Here is a 22,075-nt window from a genome sequence, read left to right as displayed (position 1 = left end):
CATGCCTTTGGTATGGGTTGTTTTCAAGAATATTGAAGGATAATGTTATAAGTGCAATAACAGAAAGATTACAGCCCTGAACAATGAATAAACGTTTCCAAAAAGTTTTTCTTGTGCATTTTTCTTTATTATTATTTTTATTATTATTATTATTATATATTTTTTATAAGAATTATTTTTATATTATTTACCAGAGTAAAAAATGTGTTAACATATTGCCTGACTAATAATAAAACAGGCAAATTGATTCTATCTATCTATCTATCTATCTATCTATCTATCTATCTATCTATCTATCTATCTATCTATCTATCTATCTATCTATCTATCTATCTATCTATCTATCTATCTATCTATCTATCTATCTATCTATCTATCTATCTATTCCCAGAAATGTCCCTCTTGCCCACATCAATCTCTTGACCAATCCTTTTAAACTTTATTTAGTTTCAATAGATTCCCTGGACTTTTGCTTGAATTTATTTCCCAAATATCAAGTAAATCAAATCAATTCTTCATCCTTCCCCCAAATATAGTCTCCGCTTGCTGTGGAAAGAAAGGCACAAGAATTTCGATTCATGGTTCATTGCCACATACTAAACAGTCAATATACAGCCACATTTGGAAGTGTCTCAAATCTAATTAGAAAAGTTTATATTTTGTGTCACTTTTGTCTGGCTTTGTGAATGTAGCCTAATACACCGATTATAAAAGCAAACCTATCCACATGCTATTCATTCATTACAGACTTCTAATAGATGCGGGCCTCCCTAAAGGCATGTATGAATGCATAAAATCTGATCTTCATCTCTTTTTGGAAACCGAAGATCAGTCTAATAAATGTCATGTGTATAACCGTTACGTTTTAATAGCTGTTTCAAATATCTTAATGCTAAGAAGCTGCTGGAATGGTATGTGGTATAGTTAAAAAAACTTTAGAACCGTTAGGTCGTACATGCCAATTTGTCAGCCACAACTCATACACAGATGCACACACACACGTTTGAAATTAAATGTTTATAGGGTAAGTTGAATAACTTTTATGTAACTGTAGATAGATAATCATATATGCTTTAAATAATGCTAAACACTATTAACCCTTCCCTAAACTTTTTAATAAAACTTAATTATCACATATTTCCAACCTTATTAGAACCTACTGAACATACTAAAGAAATAAAAACTTAGCTACACACACACACACACACACACACACACACACACACACACACACACACACCCACACACACACACACACACACACACACCTCTATTCATGTACAATTGTAAATCTTTTGCAGAACATAGATAGTAAAGCATTGCAGATGTAGTAAATCATAAAATGTGGATGCAATGTTTGACATTTCAGTCTGCTACCTGATGACAGGAGAACACATTTCTGATACCACTGTCCAACAGCCTCAAATGTCACAGCTCTCTGTTATAAAATATCAGGTAATATATGTCCTACAATTTACTGAATTAAACCATGCTTTTTGGATCCATGATGCATAATATGTCCAGTAATAATCACTAGTGGACACTAGCTAGAGTCCATTGTTCTACAATTACAGTGCTGGCTGATGACATTGTTACTACTGTCTCAAGTACTGTAAACTTAAAACTACTTTGGGATTCAAAGTTTAATTTTTGTTGAAAATATTTTTGAGGGAAACTTAATTAAATCAACCAAGAATAAACCTGATTCTCAGTCTCCAGACTCTTTCTGTGTAAAAAAAAAAATAAAAAATCAATAAATTCAAATCTTTTTTAAATTATTGCAGTCATCAGTTTCAGTCCTGAAGACCGAACCCAAGAAAATCAATTGAGGTATTTTTAGAGGGCCGAAGCTAAAAAACAAACAAAAAAAAACCATATTAAACTTTCACTAATGTACACATGCTGCATCAAACATCACTCCAAAAATGACCAATCATATCCACAGTACAAATCATTTTACATTTAGTTAGGGCTACAGACACAAACAACAAAATGACATCTAAAACATTAAAGAGTGATTCGTACACTATATAGAGAAACATTTCTGGACATCAGACCATACAATTTGCATATGATTTTTGAACATTCCATTCCACCTTTAGTCCCTATTTGCAGTAATAAAAACCTCCTTCATTTTGGGAAGATGTTCCACTAGATTTTGAAGTGTGAATGTGGAGATTTGTGTTCATCCAACAACAAGTATTAGGGAAGTTACAGTGGGTACTGATGTAGGGTGAGGAGACCTGGGGTGCAGTCAGCGTTTCAGTTCATTTCAATTGGGTTGAGGTCAGAGCTCTATAGCTTGCCACTCAATGTCTTTTACTTCAACACATGTAAACCATATGTTCTTGGAGCTGACTTTGTGCACAGGGGCATTGTCATGCTGGAACAGATTTGGGTCTCCTAGTTCAGCTCAAGGGACAAGTCTATGCTACGGTATCCACAGATCCATCCTAAAAATAGTCTGCCCCCAACTTTGTGCTAAAGGTTTGGGGAACAATCACATCTAGACACCACAAACAAACAATCCAATTCATGAAGCTATTAATATGCAACAACTGATTTTAATACAGTTTTTATTAAATTAATGTGTGCAATTTAAAATATGTGATTTAATATTGACAGTGTAATCAATCTATACAATTTTATAACTGCCACTTTCATTCTTTTCACGCCAATATTTTGTAGCTTTCCTAATTTAAAAGTGTTTTTTCCCAAACGAAATAAATTCTCATGAAATCCTTGTTTAAATGCTCCCCTGCACAATTTAATAACTATTTTAGATATGTTCACACACAACTTGATAAATGAGGCCCAGTATCTTATGCATCCTGTCTCATTTTTATCCTGCATGCCTTTTGAATGAGATTGCTGTATACCAAACCTTCTGGCCTCCTTAAGTAGTTTTTTTCATCCAAACTTTACACAGTAGTATTTATATCTGTCATCTGCTGCTTTCGTTTATAAGAGCTGCAATCTAATGCTTCCTAAAAGACATCTGTTCCGTTTCTTTTTATAATGCCCTTGGCCATAAAATAGTCTTATTTCCAAAACCAGACTTTTTTTTGAAAGAAAAATGACAAGTGGTTCACTCAGAAATAATAGAAGGCAGACAAAGTAATTAGAAAACACCCGTAACATAAAACTGAAGCTTAATTTCAATTGAACCAAAAAATATTTTTTCTAAGATTACTGCTGGTGTGTCTAAAACAACACACAATTGACTATTAAGTTCACTGCTTATTGTCCAAAAGCATGGTGGTGGTGAACATTTAGTACACAAATAAAATCCCAAAATACTTTGCATGAATATCCAAATTATTGTACTGTAGTGGGTACAGAACACCCTGCCCTTTGTAATTGGTATGGAACTGAATGAGGGTAGTATTTTGTATAAATATTCAGAGCACAGAGTAAGAAACAATAACTCATCTCACTTTCCACTTTATAAAATTTACTTTGAGACTCAGTGCGTGAAGAGTATATTTAATTATTTAAATTGTCACATTTATCGCAATACGTTTTGTATTACTGTGCAGTAATAAGAAAAAATCCCAAACTGCATTAAGACAATTTTGGAAACACAAAACCTTCATTCTGTCTTTATCACACCTGGCATTAGCAGTAGCACCTCTAAAGCCCCATATGTGTAGTTGAAATTGTTTATCATTTAAGGGTATTTTTTTTATTTTGCATAATGCCACCAAGCTCCTGTGCACATAGTAAAGCTTTGCATCCCAGCTGTCACTGCAGTGACTGACTAGGCCTTCTGCTGCTGAGCTTTTACTGCAGGGGGAAAGCCTTCATGCCTGACTCACACGTCCCAATTTAACCACAATGCTAAAGCCAGATACACTCCAAGCTGAGGAATCCTCCTAAAACAAAACAGACAATCAGTGCGTCCAACTACGTGTACAGTAAAATTAGAATACTGTACCCACGCACTAATGTATCATGGATACAGCATTATCTTTCGACTGAGCACAGCTGGCACAGACTTTCTCAGTGACAGGCTACAAAAGGGGGTTAACGTCAGAGGAGTGATGTTAACCAGGAAAAATGAGTGGACACGCATTGTTCCTGACCACAAAGCATGTGAGGAGTGGTGACAGAATGGGAGAGGATCAGCGTCATTTCGGATTGCATCCAACTGCTACTGTTTGCCTTCCTTGTCCATTTCACCATTCAAGCCAGAATGAAAATGATGTTGTAAATTTTTCTTTACCGAGGAGCTGAGATTTAAAACATCTAGATCTCCAGCTCACAAAGACATGTTGATAGGCATACACAAACACAAAAATGTGTCCCTGGGACAAGACTACTGAGTGCAAACACCCTTAAAAATCCTGCATTATAGCATGAAAATATTACATACTTTATACCAAATTCTAAAATCTGATTGGTCAGAAGGTAATTTTCTACAACAGTAACGCTGACAATACTGATAGAAAGGTAAAGGTCTTTAGCTTAAAGAGAAAGTACAAGATGATGGTACACTCATTTATAACTCATATTACATAAATGATAATAGTAATTAACTAGTTTTGCAACATTAAATGTAAATGTCATTTCCCTAAATGAGTACAATAGAAATATTCAGCAATGGGCAACTGCTGTGGTATGAGAACGAAACACTTCAGGACATAATTGGACATAAGTCAACATCAGAGCATCGCACCACCCCATCAATGATTACATTCCAGTAACATCATGTCCTGTTATGTTTGATCGTATCATATCAGTCTATAAGTTTTAAGGATTTCTCCTTTTTCTCTCTCCACAATGTATTTACAAGAATTCCAAATGGAGCAATGATTAACACACAAGTGTCTGGCACTGAAATACAATTTCTAACACATTCCTTATCTTGTCTTTTGTCCTGCTGCTGTTTAATAACATCTTTCTCAGTTTCCACATTTACTTTTAGTGAATGAATGCTAATATATGTGGGCTCTAAATACTACCCTAAAGTCAGTATGTAAGAAATGATAATTTCCTGCCTCCTTCAGGTGATACAAATACAATTTCTAACGTATAAAAGCAAACATAAAACCATTACGAGTACACTGTTTTGAGGTGGCCCTTCTTCACATACTAAAATCAGATAAAATCAGTGTCTCTAAACCATCAAGTACCTAAACTGTCCAATAATCTTTTGCATAATCTTTAATTACAGGACATTAACACAACAAAACCCACACTGGGCATCCAGAGCATCTTGCCTGGAGACCTGAATGTTGTTCATTCTATTTTATAGAGGGAATATGGAAGTTCATTCATTCATTCATTCTCTTGCATTCAGTGCTCTCATTCACTGCTGTGTGAGACTGGCACATGTCTGATTTAGTCTGTCAGCGTGAGTAGATTGTAAATGATCAGTGAGTCTGAAATGAACTTAAGGTACTTGATTTTGGACTTTCTTACCCGGGAAATGGTGAGGGGCATGTTGAAGTCTTTGCCTCCTTGCAAGCGAAAGCCCCATGGCGCAGGTCCAGAAAGTGTCACTGTGTAAGTGCTCATGGTTAAAAAAATATAGCTGTATTATTTGGTTTCTGCGTCTTCCTGTAAAAAGTTGGGGAAAAATGGAGGTGAAGATCGGGAGGGCGCTGAGTAGCCTCTAAAAGAAGACAAAAAAGTTGAAAATAAAGATGGGAAAAATCAGCAAAAGAAAAACTTTTTTTCTTGGGTGTAAAAATGGATGGTACAATAAGCAGTACAGGCTCACCCAAATCTTTAACTAAATACAAAGTAATAAATACAAGAAAAAGTAAAGATTTAAGAGCCAGAGGAAGAAGGTTCTTGCCTGCTCAGATGAGCTGGACTGACAGCCTAAGAATAGGCACCTCTTTACAGAAACCGATAGTACAGAGGCATTGGAGTGGTGGGGTAGGGGGGGGGGGGTTGGGGGTGGGTGGGGGCGGGGGTTAGTTCTTATATGGTGTGTAAGGGGACACCCAGAATGCCAGGCCTCCTATGATTCACAGGGCTAATATAGCCTCCTCTTAGACCAAAAGAGATTTCTAGACCCCATTGCTGAGGTGCTCTACCAAACTAAAGAGGTCTACAAAGTGGCCAACAAAGAGAATAAACTGGGAAAGTCATCAAAGCTAATTTATCATAAAGAGAGAGAGAGGGAATTACATTAACATGTTGCCATTTTAAAGGTGTTCTATGTGTTTGATATTGTGATCCTGTGATGCATCAATCATCCATATCAACCAAGGTTCTTACTGTCCTAGTTACAGCTGTATGATGATAGGATATGGGCAAATTCATGCAATGAACAATGCATGAAGCTAAATGACCAGTTTTATACATGGATGCTAACAATGCTAGATGGACTAAAGGTGATGGACCATAGGGAATGGCAACATTCCATGTGTTCTGTGTCTCAGGACTTTAATAAGATGGGAGACAGTATTTCAATGGAAAGCATGTCAAGATTGATTTTCTAATGCACATATTTAATGCATATCTACAACATTCAACAATTAAGATCTTTTTTTTATTCTTTACCAAAATAAAATCTTATTTTTTAAATGCTACAGCAAAATATCTCAAAACCTGCATTTTTTCCTAAGGTCAGTAGTAGCAGCAAAACATTTTATTTGATAAATGAAGGTATTTTAATAATGAATTATATTTATCCCTAAATTATTAAAAATATAGAAAAAAATATTTGGAAAAACATTTTTAAATGCTTGGTAATTAATAAGCATGCATGTGCATATGGGAATGTACTGTATATATGTTTGTTACAATATAATGTAATTTTTGTAACTGTATCTGTATGCTAAAGACAAATGTCCAAGTTGTGGACAATTAAAACCTAATTCATTTATTAATAAGTAAGAATAAAAGTAAGTAAGTAAATAAATGAGGGAATAGCAGCCTTATTTAGGAAAACATTTGAAGAGAGCGTAAAGAGTATTTCAGGGAGTTTACGATTCATACATTCCTAAACATATTCTGCCTAAAAAGCTTTCTACAAAAGAAACTCTTTGTTGTAGGGTTTTATGGAGAACATTTTCCATAATTTCTAGCTGTCAGAATCAGATGTGTGAATGTGCAGTGAATATCTTAAAAGCAACTAAAAATTTTCATTACTGAAAGTGTTGTAACGCATGATCTTGATAAACTGTTTCGTTATTATTTAAACTTAGTGGTAACAAAAAGAACAAGTAGTATTAAATCTTTTAATTCCTTCTTTATTACATTTACATTTGTGGCATTTAGCAGATGCCCTTGTACAGAGCGAAGTACAAAAGTGCTATGAGTCTCTAGCAATGAATAAATCGACACTGGTACGCTAGATTACAAACTTAAGATAAATCAGACAAAATTGGAAAGCGCTAATTTAAGTTATTCAGTAAAAGGTATTTCATGAAGCGCTTGGAGATGGGGAAATCCTTCATTTTTTTACATTTGTATTTATTTGTACACACACACATGCTGATCACATTGTGGGTACTGATTAAATCAATTTGTATTGATTCTACACTGTGTTGAAATTCATACTTGTATGAAAGACATGATCATCAGCAGACTCAGCTAGTAAACTGCTGGAATGCTTTCTGGAGGTGTTTTGAAGTTTGCCTGCATATGGAAACACATTTGGGAAATCTATGTCTAAACATTTCTTCATAGGCACTAGGTCACTGAGCGCTGGACCTATGAATCGACATTTCTATGAACATTTCTTTCTGAATTGGATTTGTTCCTTATCTAAACCCAGTCTTTTGTCCTGCTGCTTTCTAATAACATCTATCTCAGTTTACACATTTTCTTTTAGTGAATGAATGTTGGTATATGTGGGCTCTAAATACTACCTTAAAGTCAGTATGTAAGCAATTATATTTCCTGCCTCATTCAGGTGATACAACACATCTAAAGAAATTCCTCATAAGAAGCCTCTGAATAATGTCAGTTCCTCACTCCTAGCACGCAGATAAGATGGAGCTGGTGTGCCGTCACAGGCATAGGTCATGGATATGGAGGAGCGAGATAATCACTTCAGGCCTGCCTGTCCTACCTAATTTGGGAGACCTCTATTGAGTAGCTAAATTTAGGGCTCTTTGTCAATGGAAGAATTTGAAGTAATGCACGGCGGTTCTGTAATTAAGTTCCTATAATAATGCCAACGGTGTAATTGTGGAGAGTCAGATAGGAGAACAATGAATGCATAGCATACATATGTTTTTTTTATATATATATATATATATATATATATATAATGATTTTCTGTTTAATGTGCCATGCAGATACAGTCAACAATGACAGCCACAATACTTTTAGAATATAGGATGAATCTAATTAGCAAGTAATAAACAAGTTGTGTGCACAGGGTGTTATAGTGACAATATTTGATGACACTGAAGAATTTCCTGAACGTTTTTCCTCCTTATATACTAACCAAGGAGTGTATAACCTAGACTAGCCTTTATTTGTCACATATACATTACAGCACAAGAAAATTATTTTCTTCGTGTATCCCAGTTTGTTTGGAAGTTGGGGTCAGCCGTGATACAGTGCCGCTGGAGCACAGAGGGTTAGGGGCCTTGCTCAAGGGCCCAAGAGTGGCAGCTTAGTGATACCAGGTCTGAACCCCTGACCTTCCGTTCAGTAACCCAGCGCCTTAACCACTGAACTACCACTCCACAAATAATCTGGCAAAGGATCCTAAAGGATATAACAAATGTCAAATATAATAAGAAAAAAAGTGTGCTATGCAAATGATATTGCATTTCAAAATCCATTTTAAAGTGTACTGTATGAGCAAATGTAGACATCAGATTTTTTCAGCCATATGGGTACCACAAAGTTGCATGCACCAAATTGTACAGGATGTTTTCGGATTCGGTAGACCCGAACCTGTTCCAGGATGACAATGCCTCTGTGCACAAAGCCAGCTACCTGAATACATGATTGACAATGTTAGGAGTGGAAGATCTTGAGTGGCCTGCTATAGAGATCTAAACCATATTTAAAACCTTTGGGATGACTTTGGATCTGATTTGAGATCTGACTGCACCCCAGATCTCCTCACCCTACATCAGTACCTGACTTTACTAACACCCTTGTGGCTAAATTAAGTACGGTGCTCTATAGAGAGCTTGAAGTATAATTTTATCAAGTAGGTCTTAAAATAACGCCAAAAGTATACTGTGTGATACTATGTACTGGAGTATTACATTTTTATTCCAGTTTCATCACAACAATTTCCAAGTGAAATTGTTTAGTTCTAAATTAGTTACTTTTAAATCACTTATATTTTCCTAACCAACATTTTCTCTCTCTCAACATTAGTTAATGCAGACACCTGCGAGTTTATATATGCAGAAGAGGACAAACAGAGAGCTTGTCTTCACATGTATTTTAGCGATGCCTTGACATATCATAAGCAGCAGTTTTGAAAAGATATAGGGTCTGGATTCACATATCAAAAAGTGATAATTGGGTTAGGGTTAGGGTTAGGGTCAAAAACACTTTTGAATAAAAACACCATAATATAACATTTTGGCAGGTGCTGTCATATGAAATTAGTCCACATCAGTCTGCACTGCACATTGTAAATTATGCTGTTGTTGTTTTTGTTTTTTATATCATATTTATTAGTAAACTATCAGAGATTGTAGTTCTCTTATGTTTATTAATTGTATATTGAAAATGACTAACTAAAGTGGGATTAGTTCATTCTTATGGTTTACTTTATAAAAAGAAACAGAAAAGAACATTTTAAAACTTCAAAAGTTTAAAGTTTAAAGAAAACTAACATTCATAAAATATAATATTAATAAATAAGTAAGGATAGCAAAAAGACAAAAGAAGACAACAAAAGTAAAAAATAAATAAAAATAAATAAAATCTGCATTGGTATTTTATCCAGGCGTAAACTATACAGACAAAAGTATATAAGCTTCATATGTGCTTTTTCCATATATGTCCCCATTTGCTGGTATAATAAACTCCACAATTCTTAGATGTTCCACTAGATTTTGGAGTGTACATGTAAAGATTTGTGGTGCTTCAGCCTGAAAAGTGTTAGTAAAGTCAGGTACTAATGTAACTTGAGGAGGCCTGGGTACAGCGTTCATTCAACTCAAAGATGTTCAGTAGGTTTAAAGTCAAAGATCTATAGCAGGCCACTCAAGATCTTTCACTCCAAACAATGTAAACCATATTTTTTATAGATCTCGCTTTGTGCACAGGGGCATTGTCATGCTGGAACTGGTTTGTGTTTCCTAGTTCAAGCGAAAGGAAATTTTCATGCTTCCACATCCAAAGACATCCAATTTAATTGTGTGCCTTCAACTTTCTTTGGGGAAGAACCACATATGGCTGGAGAAGTGAGATGTCCCAATATGTTTTTTTTTTTCCATATAGCTATTATTGCTATTGTTTGTAACTTATAACTCTTTATTATGTATACAATAGTGTTTTTTATTGTAGTTACAAATATGTTATATTAACATTACCTATTCACTTCTCAACCTGTAACACACGTGTAACTAAAAACCAGAATCTCCATACAACCCTCAGTGGATAAACACCTAACCTTAGTTTATATATTAATCCAGCTAGACACAAATAAACATTTTATACGGTAATTTAACACTTTCTTTTTTCCATAAACAACCCCCTTTTTTGGTGTGGAGTAAGTGTCTGTGTGTGCAACCAGCTACTTTAAACGATCTCCTTAGAGTTTCAGGATAACGAGATAAACTGAGATACTAACTCACACGCACGAGTTAGCACATGCTAACCGCAAACAGGTGCACGCGCCGGACGCGTCCATTCCAACACCTGCTGTAGGCAGCCTAGATAGTCAACAAGTCGAATACGAAACAGCCGCATGTCCAGTGGCGTCCAAAAGTTTTTTGAAAAGACTACAGCTGTACTGCAAAGTAACTAATCCCATATTACTGACTACTTGCCTTTAAGAAGTGAAGTCGTGTCCCCCCCTGCGTCCCCCGCGTTGTGCGCGCTGCCTGATCCGATTGCAGGACTATGAGCTACGGAAGCCGCGGGAGAGGCATGGAGGGGCATGGTGGGGCAACTTCATCAACTCCAGTGTCTTATTAAAGCCACACCATTGACCGCGGTGTTTAAAGGGCACTTAAGAGGAAGAAATATTGCCCACGCCCCCCTGCTGAGGGTCATTTACTGCTTACTCTCGGTGTTAATTAAGGCTCCATAACAAACTCAATGGACTGGCAGCTCAAATGCACACCAATGTGGTGACTTCATCAAACCAATACAGTACAGTACACATACTCTTGATCCAGCAGCTCTCAGTGCTGATCCTCCTAACCTCACAGAAGATAATAAGCATAATCCTAAATTTTTATTCAGTACAGTGGCAAAATTGACTAAGAATAGAAGCGCTGTACTTTAATGCACACCATCAATAGGCAGTGACGGTGCCTCTTCAAGGATAACATCAAAATATTGGTCCAGAATTTAAATCCAGACAATTGTGTAAGTCATCAGCAATTACTTACAGATCAGCAATTACAAATGTCCCCACCTGTTCAAGAGAGTAAATAAATTACATTTATTTTCACATCAACTTGTTAGATCCGTCCCCTACATGTTTCTTCAAATTCCAGGAGCAAAAATAACAAAATCTTCCTTCAACATTGGTTATGTACCTAAATCCTTCAAACTGGCAGTTATCAATCGCATAATTAAACAACCTGACCTTGACCCCTGTCAGCTGTCCATCTATCAACTAATATCAAATCTCCCCTTTATTTCTAAGATCCAAGAAAAAGTTACAGCACAGCATTTATGCTATTAGGAATAACATTCATGAAGTGTATTAATCAGGATTTAGGCACAGGCATCACAGCACAGAGATGGCTCTGGTTAAAGAGGTAAATTACCTGCTACTGGCCTCTGATCTGATCTGTGTCTCCTTGTTTGTGTTTCTTGATGTTAGTGCAGCTTTTGACACCACTGATTATAATATTCTCCTTGCTAGAATAGAAAATATTGACTTGAAAATGAAAAGGGAATGGCTCTATCCTGGCTTAGTTCCTATCTGACTGATCATTATCAGTTTGTTGATGTACTGTAAATGGTGAGTTCTAAGGATTGTGTAAAGAAACTAGTTCATTTTTTCGTTCCATCTACATTGGACTATTGTAATACCATATTGTCTGGATGTTCTAGTAATTGCATAAATTAGCTCTGTGCCTGAGCGAACGTTTTTTTCATTATGATCCACCATGCCTACTTGGAAAAAAAAGTTGCAGGCTTTTATGTTTGTACCTCAAATAATGCAGACTACAGCAGGGGGCAGAGCTTTTTCTTATAAACCCCCACGGTTATGAAACAGCCTTCCAATTAGTGTTCAGGACTCAGTGTATCTCAATGCTGAAAACATATTTTTAAGTCAAGCCTTTTGTCAGCAGGATATTCTAATGTGAAGGCGCAGATCTGGAGGGGTCATGGATATAGAGTTTTTTGTTGATTTGGGAAGTTTGAATGCTGTCCTCCCTCCCACTCTCACACATTCACTTACGTTTGTTAATGGTGGGGTGGTGGGCCATGTTTGATCACAGATGTCTGTGTTACCTACAAGTTATGATGCTATAGCGAGTCTCCTAAAGTCCCTACTTTCATGCTCAACACATGCTGAATAGTGTCTCCAAATTTTATGTAACAATAAGGATACCTAAAAATCCCTGTTTCTCTCTCTTCTCCCTTTTGCCCCTTTACTCTCCTTTCTCTCTCTCTCTCTCTCTCTCTCTCTCTCTCTCTCTCTCTCTCTCTCTCTCTCTCTCTCTCTCTCTCTCTCCCTCAATGTCGTTTAACATGCTCCTTAGGTACTGGTGACCAGTGACCCTTTCTTTTTTCACATCTGCCTGATTTATCCCGACATCCTACCTCAGGATAGACCAAGTTTTGCAGCGGTTCCACAAGAACAGGCTAAAGATCCATAAAGATACTGAGCATATACATAATAGTTAATATATACAGTCTCCTAAAATTGGTTAGGAATAAAATTTTCATGAACATTTCTGCATTTAATCACCCATTACTGAACAGCACACCTAAACAATGACAAAACTATAACGAATATACATTAGGTGCCATAAGTTTTTTTTTTTTTTGCTTCTTTTTGATTATAATTGAAATTCGCCATTACTAAAGTTTTATGGAAAGCTAAAGTTTTAATTTTATTGCCCCAGTAAGCAACATATAAAGCATATGTGTCAAACTCAAACTCACATTCGGCCCGATGTACAACTATATCTGCCCCGCGAGATGATTTTATATAGATCTATTATTATTGTTATTAACAGTGTTGGGCAATAACGCGTTACTGTTTTATATAGATCTATTATTGTTGTTATTAACAGTGTTGGGCAATAACGCGTTACTAGAAACGCGTTACTAGTAACGTTACTGTAACGCAGTTACTTTTTACAGTAACTAATACTGTAATGCATTTCTTTTTAAATAAAGTAACTCCGTTACCGTTACTGTATGGTTCGTTGTCCGTTACTTTTATGAAATGAATTAATTTGGACTGAAGTGTAGCCTACAGTCTAACCTGTTTACAGCAGCGGAGCATTGTAGGATTGGTGGATGAACCACTGTAAAAACGAAGAAGACGCGCTGTGGGCGTGTTTCTGTTTATATAGGTCTGTGAAGCAGTTATGGAGAGTCGAGGCGAGAGCAAGACGAGTTTCTCAAAGTGGGAATATGCTCATTATTAGTTAAATGTAAGCTGTGTCTTTCTGGTTTGAAGGTTGTATCCACTGCGATAAACAGCAACTCCAATCTGTCGAAGCTCCTTCAGAAACTCCATGCCTTGACGAAGCTAGAAGCTAACCCGTTGTTCTGTTCTACATTGTTGATAGTTTTCATACTTAAGCTGTGAAAGGAACATTTTTAAGAGCTCAACACAACAGCTTTTATGATGCAGAAGCCACTTTATTTTTTGATTCTGAATATATGATTCAGCTTGTTTTGTTATTTATTTCAGAAAAATTCTTGTGAGATATTCAGTTTGTGCTGGTCTAACTTTAATAAAATAGTGTTTAAAAATTCTTTGTGTTTTGTGTTTGTATAGACCATAACGCATAAAAGGGCATTAATGGGAACATTAAAGAACGTTCTTTAAAAACTAAGCTAAAAAGTTAAACAGTAACGCATTACTTTTTGGTGTAATTAATCAACAGTTATTGAGTTACTTTTTGAATAAAGTAACTAGTAACTGTAACTAGTTACTATTTCTTAGTAACTAGCACAACACTGGTTATTAATGGCCTTATTAGTGAAGCGCTGATAACACAAACTACAGATCCCATAATGCATCGCTTTAGCTGCCTTATCGAACGCTAGACTACCTGGGAACATTTCAGCGTCAATCAAGTCGAGCTTCTGTTGATGTTTTTAACCCTATTTTAAAGTTATTGTGAAACAGCGCCTCACAGTGGTGAAGAGAAAAGTTGATTCTGAGTATACGTTTACTGACACTGACGGTGTTGTGCCTAATTCAAACCCCCGGTCTGAAATCTCCCGCGTGCACGCGGACAGTAGTCAAGTCAAGTCAAGTCAAGTTTATTTGTATAGCGCTTTTTACAACAGACAATGTCTCAAAGCAGCTTTACAGAAAACAACAGTGAAGGTGAATGGTGTGCGTTTGTCCCTGATGAGCAAGCCGTGGCGACAGTGGCAAGGAAAAACTCCCTTAGATGATATGAGGAAGAAACCTTGAGAGGAACCAGACTCAAAGGGGAACCCATCCTCATATGGGTGACATCAAGAGTTTGATCATAAATCTTTCAACAATACAGAACAATTTGTGATCATCATAGATCCAGCATCAGCTTCTCCATGCCAGGGCCTTTAAACACTCGGCATCTACTTCTCCATGATCATCCGTAGGTCCATAATCTTCACGAGGTGGAGTGGAGAGGAATTAGCGTAGCTGCTGTTCATGATATTAACAGCACAAGTTGATAATGTGCATGTAATCATATATTCTGGAGCACAAGGTTGTGATGTGATGTGTGTGATGTGTGTTATGTGTAGGCTTTGCTAAAAAGATATGTTTTTAATCTACACTTAAACTGGAAGAGTGTATCTGAACCCCGAACACTGTCAGGAAGACTATTCCAGAGTTTAGGAGCTAAATGTAAAAATGCTCTACCGCCTTTAGTGGACTTTGCTATTCTAGGAACTACTAGAAGCCCAGAGTTTTGAGATCTCAGGGAGCGTGACGGATTGTAGCGTGTTAAAAGACTGGAGAGATACATGGGAGCCAAACCATTTAGTGCTTTATAAGTGAGTAGCAGTAGTTTGTACCGTCGTATTTCCTGTAGATGGCACTAAAAACACGGAAGGTTGTGTATCCGAGTAACTAAAATTACTCGGATACACAAGTAAAAAAAAAAAAATTTAAATAGTTAATTTCATTTTATTAACATGGACATACCCTGACCCCCCCCCCCCCTTGCTGTGATACACCTACACAAGTAATAATGTACGTGTAAAATACTACATTTAATCTAACAACATGGACAGCTGTATTATTTAGGGGGGTATTATTTAGGCAAGCTGAATGTAAACCCCCTGCCTGAATTCTAAACCCCCCCCCCCTTTTTTTGTTTTGACAATATAGCCTCCTTTTTTTTTTTTTTTTTTAGCAAGGACGTGTTAAATAAATAAGTGATTGTAAAGGCTTATAATTTTAGAAAAGATTTCCATTTTAGATAAATGCTGTTTTTTTTTTTACATTCTTAAATGAATCCTGATAAAATCATAGCAGCCTTTAAAAAAAAGGAGCGCAACTGTTCATGATCACCATTCAGCAGTAAGAATGCCTGCCTCTTCTCAATATTTCCTCTCTAGTCATTAACTGCACATCCTTCTTAATCACCACACCTATCTGCCATCATCCTCACCAACTCATTTGACTACCTGCTTGTTTAGCAGAAATGTACCTGTATGTTTGGTTGAAATAGGATATATTTTTTTTGCAATGTACATTTTGAATGTACATTCACTGACTGTACATTCAGTGCAAATCATATAATCTTCTCACTTGAATTGGTTATTTTAGATGTCCTGAGCCAGCTGTGCCATGTCTGTGGGGAGAAAAGTGGTGATAATAACTGGGTATTTACTGTTTTCTATTCTGTTTAATAATTGGTTACAGTGTCTAGTGCCTTGAAGAAAATTATGTCTTCTCTACATTTCAGATTGCCTGTGACTGCTGCAATCAGTGGTACCACCAATCATGTATCCAGGCGACATCAAGTGCAGTTTTTGTGTCGTGCCTGTCAAAAGAAATAAAGGAGTAACACTTTTTAAACACCTGTTCTACAAGTTTTACATGCACGAGCTTGAGATTTTCGGACATTTTGAAAAATAGAGCTGTCTGTATAAATCAAACAAAACTTTGCAATAAATATTATCACTTGTGTATTTGTATCACAGCAAGTTTGGTAACTCTGAGTAAATTGCCTAAATAATACCCCCCTAAATAATACAGCTGTCCATGTTGTTAGATTAAATGTAGTATTTTACACATACATTATTACTTGTGTAGGTGTATCACAGCAAGGTGGGGGGTCAGGTTATGTCCATGTTAATAAAATGAAATTAACTATTAATTTTTTTTTTTTTTTACTTGTGTATCCGAGTAATTTTAGATACACAACCTTCCGTGTTTTTAGTGCCATCTACAGGAAATACGACGGTACTGTCCGCGTGCACGCGAAGGGGGGTTGATTTCAGACCGGGGGTTTGAATTAGGCAAAACACCTGTAAACACGTGTGTCTTATTAGTGGAGCGAATGTGGCTGCAATTAAGGGATTGAATCTAAGACAGGACTACGAGATAAAACACTAGGATCATCTGAAAAACCTGAATGCAGAGCAGAAGATACAGAAAGTAGAAGAGTTAAAGAAGAATCTGACATTTCAGCAGCCGTTTTTCACCAGAGCAAAATCACAAAGTGAAGCTGGTGTGAAAACAGAGGAGAAATCAGTCACATCAGCCGGTTATTTACTGAGGGAGAGTTTCTGAAGAGCTGCATGATGAAGGTGTGAGACGTCTGGTGTTTCACTGGAGATATTTTTATGGAGAGCAAAATATTTTAAGTTATTTAAAGTTTGTTTATTTTTTATAAATGGCATAAGAGCAAAGAAATCTGATTGTTTTGATTTGTTGTTATTTTAACGTTTACTTAAAAGCCCAATTTTTATTCATTTGTCCAGGGTTTCTCGCAGCATGTTCATATTTCTAACTTGTATAATTTTGACAGGAAATTTTTATAGAGAGCAAAATATTTTTAAGTTAAAGTTTTAGTTGATTTATTCTGGAATAATATTTGTCTTTTTTTTTATTCATATTTATGTTTAAAAAAACAAAAAAAACATTTAGTTTTAGTGTGTTCAATAAATGTTTTTCCTGTAAGTTTCCTAAAGTGTGCTTTGAGTTTTGCCCCCTGTGCAGTTGAGTTTGACTCCCCTGATATAAAGGATGGGAATGCAACCGTGAAAGGAATGTGCAGTTCGCATACTGTCCAGAGGAGGGCAGATCTACTCAACAATCAGTATTAATTCTTCTAATTGAGAATTACATTGGTTTATAATACTCATTTTAGGACTAACAGTAACTATAGCAATGCTCAACCAAAAATATAAGAATTTGACATAAGCCATGATATGTTGATGTGATTTGTAATTAATAAATTATTGCAATAATTAATAAATGTCACAAACAGTAATAAAAAACTGTGGAACAAATTTGTCTGTCCAGGCCAATTTGAAATGTGTATTAACTTCTTTTTTTTCTTATTATTATTACTATTACTTTTACTACTGTTATTTATTTTACAGTTTAAATTGGTATGCTTGGCACACTTTATGGAGTGCACGGGAGATACAAGGTGAAATATAATAACCCTTTATTCCTTACTCACACTCCTACCTGTGAACACGTATAACTGTCCTCTGTCATGCATGCAATTGACGGTCAAACATTAAGTTTATATGTTAACATATAACCTTGCTCTGTAAATTGTGTCAGGGATTGCTCACCAGATTGTCAACCTTCAACCCTTAACAGACCTTTAATGAGATATTAAAGGTTTTTACTTTAAATAAATATTAATACAAGTATATTAATATTGTTCGAACCGCAAGCAAAATATATATTTTGATTCAAAATTTATGCAACATCTAGGAAACCTTTTTCCAATTTCTTCCAATAAGTCAAAATCATTCTAAAGACCTGACAAACTAATAGCCAATGACATTTTATCAGCAGTTTTCATTACTCTTTATGCAGTAAATTTTCACAATAGCTCAACTTTAAAATTTCTCTTCCCCCAACAAAATTCAGAATTCTATTTTCCCTCAGTATCTCACTTTTAACCTCTAACCTAGGCATCTTCAACTCTCCAGTATCTTCTTAAAGACACACCATTGACTAAGGTGTTTCAAGGACTCTTGCGAGGAAGAAATATTGCCCCTGCAGTCCACTGTGCCCTCTGCTGAGAGTCATTTATTCAGCAATATATTTACCGGTCAAATACACAGCAATGTGGTGACCATCAAACCAACACAGCACAGAAAACTCACAATACATGGACTTTGTAACATAAGCACACTTTTTATATTTCTATTTGTTAATTGTGCTGGATTATGTATTAAACAATTCTTCTTCTTCTTTCGGCTGCTCCCATTAGGGGTCTCCACAGCGGATCATCTGTCTCCATACTTCCCTGTCCTCTACATCTGCCTCTTTCACACCAACTACCTGCATGTCCTCCCTCACCACATCCATGGACCTCCTTCTTGGCCTTCCTCTTTTCCTCCTTCCTGGAGGCTCCATCCTCAGCATTCTCCTACTAACATAACTCATGTCTCTCCTCTGCACATGTCCAAACCAACTCAATCTCGCCCCTCTCTCACCTTGTCTCCAAAACGTCCAACATGCGCTGTCCCTCTAATAAACTCGTTTCTAATCCTGTCCATCGTCGTCACTCCCAATGAAAACCTCAACATCTTCAGCTCTGCTACCTCCAGCTCCACCTTCTGCCTTTTACTCAATGCCACTGTCTCTAATCCATACAACATCGCAGGTCTCACCACAGTCCTATAAACTTTCCCTTTCATTCTTGCAGATACTCTTCTATCACAAATCACTCCTGTCACTCTTCTCCACCCACTCCACCCTGCCTGCACTCTTTTCTTTACATCCCTAACACACTCTCCATTACTCTGCACTGTTAACCCCAGGTACCTGAATTCCTCCACCTTCTCCACCTCTTCTCCCTGCAACCGCACCACTCCACTGCCCTCATACATGTCCTGCACCATCCTCACATACTTCTCTGACACACCTGACTTCCTCATACAATACCACAACTCCTCTCTCGGCACCCTGTCGTACGCTTTCTCTAAATCCACAAATACACAATGCAGCTCCTTCTGTCCTTCTCTATACTTCTCTATAGACATTCTCAAAGCAAATAAGGCATCTGTGGTGCTCTTCCTCGGCATTAAACCAGACTGTTGCTCACAGATGGTCACCTCTTTTCTCAGCCTGGCTTCCACTACTTTTTCCCATAACTTCATGGTGTGACTGATCAACTTAATTCCCCTGTAGTTACTGCAGGTCTGCACATCTCCCTTATGCTTAAAGATCGGTACCAGCACACTCCTTCTCCATTCCTCAGGCATCCTCTCCCCTTCCAGAATCCTGTTAAACAATCTGTTTAAAAACTCCACTGCCATCTCTCCTAAACATCTCCATGCTTCTACTGGTATCATCTGGTCCAACCGACTTTCCACTCTTCATCCTCTTAATCGCTGCTCTCACTTCCTCCTTACTAATGCTATCCACTTCTTGCTTTACTAACTCCACATCATCCAACCTTCTCTCTCTCTTTCATTTTCCTTGTTCATTGGCTGCTCAAAATACTCCCTCCAACTTCTCAACACACTCTCCTCACTAGTCAACACATTTCCATCTCCATCCTTTACTGCTCTAACTTGCAGCACATCCTTTCCAGCTCGGTCTCTCTGCCTGGCCAATTGGTACAAATATTAAAACAATTATTATGCAATAAAAACTAAATAGTAATAATGACAATAATAATAATAATAATAATAATTAATAATAATAATAATAATAATAATAATAATAATAATTATTATTATTATTATTATTATTATTATTGTTATTATTATCATGGGACCAAACAGTGAAGGTGTTTTTTCTGTTTCTTTTTTCTAGTAAGGGTGCCATGGCAGCTTATATAATCGTATGGAAAAAAGTTGTGAAATGTGGCACACATTTTTATGTAATGGTACTAAGATTTATTTTAAAACTTTCCTGATCGAAATTCCATTTTTTGTAAGCAGTCTCTGTAGTGCAATTTTATTGAAGATCATTCATACATTCATTTTATTTCTACATTCTTGTTTTATACAAATGTGACAGGCCTGATAATCGCCATCATAAATATACCTATACTTCATTTGTAAGAGATTTTAAAATATTAGAGATCTGCTTCACTTGCAAGAGACATACAGTACATCAACATAGAATTGTGCATATGTTGCTTGCTTGTTTTTAAATAACATCATGCTACACTCTGCAAGCTAACTAAATATTGACAATACTGGCAATACAAACCTGAAAGTTATTGCTGGAATGTGCAGTGCACACCCTGTCCAGATGAGGTCAGATCTACTCAACAATCGGTATTCATTTATCTATTAGGAATGTAATAGAGTTATAGGACTATTTTTAAGACAATGTAAACTAATTGTATCTGTGAAATGGATGTTACCTCTCAAATGTACTTTCTCTCCAGCTCAATTAAAAAAAAATTTTTTCAGCAAAATGCCTATGTTGAATTCTTTATATTAATTATTTTTTACTTGTCTCGCACGCTTTGCCCAATGCCTCTTGCTGACCTTAAAGAGAGAAAAGGTAAAATACAATAACTTACAATTCAATACAATATTTATTTGTATAGCACTTTTAACAATGAACATTGTCTCAAAGCAGCTTTACACAGATAATGTGATGATAAAGAATAAATAAGATTGTTCTTTATAAGTGTCTGTTCGTCCCTAAAAAGCAAGCGGGTAGCGACTGTGACAAGTAAAATCTCCCCGAGATGGCATAAGGAAGAAACCTTCAGAGGAACCAGACTCAAGAGGGAACCCGTCCTCATATGGGTGTCACTGAATGTCCATTTATTACAGCTAAACGATGTTGAGGTGTGCAGTGATGTTGACCAGATGCAAACTGTAGTCTGGAGTCTGTGTAGCAGACTGTTGACATTAACTACAGTCCAAATCCATACTCAAAGCTCCCCTGTTACTCAGTAATTTCATGGATCACAAAGCCGTTGATAAGAAACCATCACCAGCTGCACATAGTGGCCTCCAATCGAAGAAACACACCATCCAATGGCAGGCTAGGACGAAGCGGGCAGATACGAGGAGAGGAGAGGAGAGGAGAGGAGAACTTGAACGAGAGAGAGAGAAACAGAGAGAGAGAGAGAGAGAGAGAGAGAGAGAGAGAGAGAGAGAAAGAAAGAGAAGAGGGGTGACAGAGAGAGAAAGATATTGATTATAAAGTTGTATAAAGGCAAGACTCAAGACTCGTTATGGCAGCATAACTAAAAGGGAGAGCCAGAAGATAACACAGACATGAGGGATCTCTGGGATAAGAGACGACCCACGTCACCACTGTCAACAAACATGAGTGAACGTGTGAGAGTGAGGGGACGCCAGCATACAAATATCCCAGTTCACCAAACACTCTATATCCATGATCACTCCAGATCTGCTCCTTTACCTACGAAAAATCTACTGATCAAAGGCTTGACTAAATAAATATGTTTTTAGCCTCAATTTGAACACTGCATATGTGTCCGAGTCCCGAACATTAATTGGAAGGCTGTTCCATAACTGTGGGGCTTTATAAGAGAAAGATCTGCCCCCTGCTGTAGTCTATTATTTGAGGACAAATAGCCTGCAGCTTTTGATCTAAGTAGGTGTTGAGGATCATAATGGTAGAGAAGTTCTT

At 36.7% G+C, this 22,075-nt stretch overlaps 1 protein-coding gene and 1 long non-coding RNA gene across 22 annotated transcripts in view; one reads left to right on the top strand and one right to left on the bottom strand.

The window, feature by feature from the left end:
- ldb3a (LIM domain binding 3a) overlaps nt 1–11,169 on the bottom strand; it is a 45,529-nt gene extending 34,360 nt beyond the window's left edge. For 17 of the 21 annotated variants that reach the window (XM_083538341.1, XM_083538343.1, XM_083538329.1 and 14 more), the window contains exons 1-2: nt 5,804–5,879; nt 5,425–5,617 (exon numbers count right to left, since the gene is read on the bottom strand). In XM_083538341.1, coding sequence (XP_083394467.1) covers nt 5,425–5,520 — 96 coding nt within the window. In that variant the 5' untranslated portion in view covers nt 5,521–5,617; nt 5,804–5,879. Of the gene's footprint in view, nt 1–5,424; nt 5,618–5,803; nt 5,880–10,934 lie in introns of those variants that run through there. The other 4 variants (XM_083538342.1, XM_083538331.1, XM_083538332.1 and 1 more) reach the window with 1 other exon arrangement.
- The window catches only part of LOC310724443, a 430,012-nt gene that overhangs the window by 20,414 nt on the left and 387,523 nt on the right, over nt 1–22,075 (top strand). The gene's annotated exons all lie outside the window — the stretch shown is intronic.

The sequence above is a fragment of the Silurus aristotelis genome, assembly GCF_946808225.1.
Source record: "Silurus aristotelis genome assembly, chromosome: 4".
NCBI lineage: Eukaryota > Metazoa > Chordata > Actinopteri > Siluriformes > Siluridae > Silurus > Silurus aristotelis.
Note: the sequence above shows the minus strand (reverse complement) of the source record. Positions and strands in the feature narration are given on the sequence as shown.